Raw genomic sequence first — 6,355 nt, 5'->3', positions numbered from 1 at the left:
TGATCAGGCTTTTGCAGTTGCTGCCCCAAGACTCTGGAACAAGTTAGCCCCTGATATTCACACTATTACAGATGTAGCTCTTTTTAGGTCCAAACTCAAAACCTATTTGTTTAGAATGGCTTCTAATACGTAGTAGTGGTGTGACAATTTCCCTCTCCTCCTCCTGTTTCTATGTAACCTTTTCTGATTTTTCCGTTTTCTATGTTTCATTCTTTTTATTGTATGATATGTTGTTTTATTCTTGGTTCCTGATGTAAAGCACTTTGGATACCTGCTGGTTGCTGCAAAGTGCTATATAAATAAATGTTGATTGATTGAATGATTGATTTGCGTTTTATAACAAGGGATGTTGAACTACCTTTATTCTTCTTCTTTGTAAAATAAAAAGGTATGATAGGTCAGTTAGGCTTGTCATTTTTGTCATCATAATTATCGCTCATGTAAAATAGTGTAAAAGAAAAAGATGATCAATCCAAATACACCTAATATTCTTGCATGAATGTATGTCTTTTTCTTTTAGCAGCTTTGCTTGTTCAGTGTGTAACAGATGTCTTACTTTATGGGCATTATTATAAAGGACACACGCAGAAGACATAAAAGGAAAAGGTGCAGTTTTTATTCTATCTTAATGTTGATTGTTTAATTAAATCTAAATATCTAAATATAACAATTTATGTGCAATTAATGCTTTTATTTGGTTTGAAATGTTCCTGATCTGTACAATATGTGGTAATATTGTTTGTATCTGCATTCATTCATTCATGAATACAGTACCATGTTTCACACTTTTTCCAAAAGCAATGTGTAGCAAATCAAACCGCACACAACTACAAACCACACCACATTGTAGCAGTTTTAATGCAAAAGACACACATATAACACAAAATAAAATCTTGACAACTGAATAGTAGCTTATTTTAATCGTATTATTATTAGTATACATTCAGACAGCAGTGGCAGAGGGCTGTGGTTGATGTCTAGATGAGTCGTGGTGCAGCGGCTCGGGTCTCAGGGTCTGTGTTGTCTCTGTACATAAGCTTCACACATTAATGTACATGGTTAGATGATGATATAGGGATAATGACAAGATTTCAATGGCAATTAGGGACTGTAGGAAAATTACGGGGGTGGGAAGGGTCGTGACTCGTGTGTTGCTGTTTTTTTTATGAAGGGGAGGATCTTTGGACCCTGAAAGTATACACCAGCTCTAATATAAACATTTTAAACCTTATTCTTTTTACAATAGTTAATTAAAAAGGAGATCTTTAAAAATTACTCACTATTTGGAAGGATTCATTCAATCAACAATAACTAAAAAGATCCAAGTGTATACCTTGTTTAATGAAAACTAGATCAGGAAGTTAGCTACGTTACGTTGGCTACTAGTGGATTATGATGATAAAAAGTAAACCCCTGATAGGCACAGCACTGCTGTCCTTTGCGTATAGTAAATCGCCCTTATGAACAATGTGACATGAAAGTTATCTTTTTGACACTATGTCATTGTCCTAAATAAATTGAACTAGCCTTACTTTAGCCAAAATAAAAGCAATAATTAGAACATCCTTTCAATTTTTCCAATCCCCATCGACCCCTCATAATTTCCATACAGTCCCTTAAACTTTGAACTGTCACTGTGACATGTCTATTTAAGACTGTCTATGGATGTTGCCCAATAAAATTAGTATTACCTTTAATTTACTCATATTCTAAGGATCGTCTTCCATTTCGTGGCTGTAAGCGCAAACAACATTTTATTGAATGTTCATCATATTATCCAGGGGAATTTAGTTTTTTTCTTTTATTTCCTGACATGAACATGTTCATACCCGATAGAGGAAGTAACCTCTGTTCTGGATTCCGCCAGGTCCCTGGAAAGCAGCCTGTATAGACACAAAGAATGTCTCCGTCTTATTTGCCATTTTCTCCGTGTTGCTACAACTACAACCGTCACCAGCGCCAGCAGCACACACTCAAACATTCACATCCAAAGCAAACACTCTCCACGTTTCTCACCCACAATTCCTCTGTGTCCACTTTGTGAATGTCAGAGCTTGATAGCAATGAGGGATATGTTCATCTGTCAGCTGAACTAATTTTAGACCATAATTGCTCGTAGCTTGGGAAAGAACAACTAATGCAGAGTAAGCTCGTACAGAGAGTGAGGAGAGCTGCCTGATACGAAACTGCATTATTGACATGTAAGCTCAGGAAGGGAACAACATATGTAACAAACACATTTCAATATCAACGTTTGCTATGAAGATACAAAAGTACAATGTGCTACTTCCTTTGTGAATGCTGCAATTTTATCATTTCCTATTCATCCGCTCTTTATTTATTTTCAACCAAGGATCCTATTGAAAGCTGTGAATATATTGTATAAGCCAGACATTGTAAAACGATGTCACACCAAAAAAGGTATCATATCACCACTCATTGCATAGTTCATGGCAAAATGATTAGTTTTTAATATATTTGTTTTATCAATCAGTGGCTTATTTTGTACAAAGAGAAAATGCAAAGTGAAAAGAGAACTGACTTAGGTGGTACATACGCGCATTGAGAGTCCTTTCTCTCTTCTGAGTTGAGAAACTAGACGCAGGAGAGGGTGCAACTGAGAGGTCTGACAAACACAAACACACAGATAGAGCCAGACGGCTCCGTATGGAGTCGAAAGAGGCAAAAAGATGATCTCTGTTTCATCTCCAATAAACACACAATGACATGTAAACTCAGAAATGCAAACATCATACAAATGTTTCACAATTTCTTCATCGCAGCCTCAGCATCAATGCTTTGATAAACGCTTCACATTCTGCATTATACCAAGCGATGGAGGAGCAGAAGACAAAATGGCTTCATATTTCGTATAAGAAATATGGCTTGTTGTGGCAAGTGAATGTGCATCCTGGGATGTTTTATGGGGTTGTAGGTTTCAATAAGCGAAGATGCACATAGAGGAAAATTAACACAATAAATATTCATAACTTATTTCATAACTGATGCTAGACAATGTAAACACTTTACTTTTGTCTCAGCTGCAAAGAACCATATTTTTTGCATCATCATTGTTGAATATATATAGACTATATGACCAGAAATCTTTTTTAGAGTCAACTGACATATAGAAATATCAAGACGGATCATATTTAATGATTAAATATCTAGTTCCCATTATCGATAATAGCTATATTGGGAACTGCAGACACATCTGGAGTGTTAATTTTATGTTGCTTTCCATTGTTTCTTGATTGACATTTGGGGCAAACATAACTATAAAGTTCTCATTCAATCTGATATATAGAGCACAGCGCGAGGGAGACGAGCGCAGGAGAAAATGTAATTTTATATCTTTGTGTATATGAGGACTGTGCATGTGTGCATCCATGTCGCAGTTTTGTCTGCATGCATGCATACAGTATAGGCTACATTAGTGTTCATCTGTGGCCGTAAATGTGCATGCATTTTAGTTTGGGGGATGAAGTGCTAGATTCAGGCAGATGAAAAGTATCATACTTACTACACAAAAAGTGCAGGTCACATAGCTTTAAAACAATATGAGGTGCTTTCTCAGGTCAGGCAACATACTGTAACAGTGCAGATTTATCTTTTAACTTACCGCTCCCTCTGACAAGGCAGAACCTTGTTGTCTAGAGTAATGAAATAAAAACTGCACATACATTGCATGACATCAAAAACATACACACACAAACAAGCCAACGTATATTTGTAATTAGGTTTAATCTCATGGCATGTCTCTGTGGGTCTAAGTCTAACCATTTGAGGGAAAATAATAAGACAAATAAGTTGTACTTACCCTTTTACTATTTTCTCGCACTTTTAACTCCTGAGAAGACGACACAATGAGTCTTTTAGTTGATGTCATTCTGGGAATCTTTGTACTGTATAGCTTTACTCAAACAGGATGTATAATTAATGTTCCACTGTGTCATTTCATATTTTTTTTTGCTAGTATAGTGACATATACTCCTCACTAAGAGATGATCAAGTATGAAGTACAGTACCTTTGACTTCTGAACCAGCATCAAGACACAGAGTTCTCCTAAGATATCAGATGCCTGATAAGAGAAAGAAGAGCGGCTGTCAAAACAATAATAAATGTACTATAAACTTGGAATATGCATGTAAAAAAAAAAGCCAAACAAAATCACACCCCGCTCACCCAAAACTTCAGGTCTGTAGAAAGGTAGGATGAGCACACAGCGTCTATCTGTGGAGCATCACAGAGGATGACGGACAGGCACACAGAAAGGAAGGATGAAGAAAGGAAGAAAGAAAGAAAGAAAGAAAGAAAGAAAAAGAGAGAATAAAATGGTGCTGCATACCTGGCTGAGTAGTTGATCTGTTGTAGCTTGCCGAAGTTCTGCTGGAGCACCTTTTGTTTCATACGACAACACAGAAGTACACAGTTAACATAATACAGCTAACATATATCATCCTCCTCACACAATATAGGACATTTACATCTGACAACAATACTTTTATCATAGCGTCTCCTGTACGGTGCTCTGCTTTGACGCGATTGCAGTGGATGTCTATTAGCAGTGGTAAATACTTTACTGTAGAACACAAGGCGCTGTCCAAATGTTTTGGATGTAAGAAAATAAGACAACACAGTGTCAAAGAACATCTCAAAAGCTTATGAACCGCTTTGACATCATGGGAAGAAGTGACTGTCAATCTATATATACGTCATTTGTGTTTTCATGTCAGATGGATGGATGGATGGATGGTAGATAGATGGATGGATGGATGGATGGATGGTAGATGGATGGATGGATGGATGGTAGATGGATGGATGGATGGATGGATGGATGGATGGATGGTAGATGGATGGATGGATGGATGGTAGATGGATGGATGGATGGATGGATGGATGGATGGATGGATGGATGGTAGATGGATGGATGGATGGTAGATGGATGGATGGATGGATGGATGGATGGTAGATGGATGGTAGATGGATGGATGGATGGATGGATGGATGGATGGATGGTAGATGGATGGATGGATGGATGGATGGATTAAAAAAAACTTTTAACATGAATCATCATAGATATTCAAAACAAGGATTTGAGTCAGCAGCAAACCAATGTACAGTAAATATATTACATGAAAATACACTATTTTAAAGTAAGTTTTTATATTTAAAAACTGTTGTTTTCTACAGTATAAGATAAACCAAAAACATATTTTGAATAACAGGTATTTGCTATAGAAATACATCATCACCAGTGTGTATTAACCATATCATGTATTCATATTAACCGTATTATTTGGATTGTTTATTACTTGTTAATTTTCTAATACTACAATGTTATTAGCCTTCTGATAGATAGATAGATAGATAGATAGATAGATAGACAGATAGATAGATAGATAGACAGATAGATAGATAGATAGATAGATAGATAGATCTTTCTATATCGCACGTTAAGATAGGAACAATGAAAGACAAAAAGTTATAGGCTACTTCCAGTCCCTCTGATTAAAAAAAAGTTAGATGCTATTACAAGAGAGTTAGATCAAACAACATGGAATAGTGTCTGACTTACTTTTGCAGACTGGGATGGTGAGGATGAGCAGGGCTGTGAGGGTGACGCTGGCCGTGCTGAGGGGACTCACGGCGCTGCTGCTGCTGCTGCTGCTGCTGAGGCTGGGCAGGCAGCTGGAGGCTCCGCGCTGCGCAGGCTGATTCTGGCTCTGGAAGGTCCGCATCTCCCTCTGTCTCTCTCTCTCTGGCTTTACTTGTCTGTGTTTTGGTTGTGTCCGCTTGACTTCTTACTCTTGTGAGAGTTTTTATCTCACGCCAGAGAAATATGAAGGCACGTGTCACACCACCCCCCTCCCCCCGCGCGCTTACACTTGGCTGCGTCATTACAGATCCGCGCGCGTGAAAACTTATTTACATTTGGTCAACAGGTAGGCTGAACGGAAAGCTTCAGGATCGAGGTATGAGCGGCGATGGAGTCATAGACAATTCTCAGTTAAGGTGAATAAAGTAGCCTAAATAATATAGCCTACGTAAAAAAAAATATTACTTTATTTTACTCATATCGCACTTATTACACAATATAACACATAGCACACCAATCAAAACCAGAATTTTAGATTGGCCGATTTAACTTTGTCTTTTATGGTCTACTGTGAGGCCAGGCCAGTTTATTTGTATAGCACCTTTCAAAAACATAGTAATTCAAAGAGCTTTATATAAGACAGAAATAAAGTATAAAGAGGTGTAATAAAATAAAATAAGCCAAAATAAAACAACATACATATAAATTGGGGTTTACAAAGAGTTAATTAAAATAGAAGTGGCAAACAGAAAAGT

The 6,355-nt window shown here is 37.2% G+C and overlaps 1 protein-coding gene across 1 annotated transcript; it reads right to left on the bottom strand.

The window, feature by feature from the left end:
- Positions 1-1,698: 1,698 nt before the first annotated feature.
- On the bottom strand, positions 1,699-5,742 carry nmu (neuromedin U). The gene is made up of 8 exons (XM_078258229.1): positions 5,580-5,742; positions 4,350-4,399; positions 4,187-4,234; positions 4,029-4,082; positions 3,821-3,850; positions 2,558-2,626; positions 1,830-1,883; positions 1,699-1,734 (listed from the first exon to the last, which is right to left on the bottom strand). Exons 1-8 carry the CDS (start codon positions 5,740-5,742, stop codon positions 1,699-1,701), a joined length of 504 nt encoding a protein of 167 aa, XP_078114355.1.
- Between the last annotated feature and the right edge of the window lie 613 nt (positions 5,743-6,355).

The sequence above is a fragment of the Sander vitreus genome, chromosome 9, assembly GCF_031162955.1.
Source record: "Sander vitreus isolate 19-12246 chromosome 9, sanVit1, whole genome shotgun sequence".
NCBI lineage: Eukaryota > Metazoa > Chordata > Actinopteri > Perciformes > Percidae > Sander > Sander vitreus.
The sequence above is the reverse complement of the archived record's forward strand: the minus strand, read 5'-3'. Positions and strand labels throughout refer to the sequence as shown.

Bases quoted from the DNA above. Each gene is read 5' to 3' on its own strand.
- nmu (XM_078258229.1), bottom strand. From the start codon at position 5,742: ATGCGGACCTTCCAGAGCCAGAATCAGCCTGCGCAGCGCGGAGCCTCC. The intron at 4,235-4,349 runs GTATGCAGCACC...GATGCTCCACAG, and splicing joins CAGATCAACTACTCAGCCAG to ATAGACGCTGTGTGCTCATC. The intron at 4,083-4,186 runs GTGAGCGGGGTG...TTCTCTTATCAG, and splicing joins CTACAGACCTGAAGTTTTGG to GCATCTGATATCTTAGGAGA.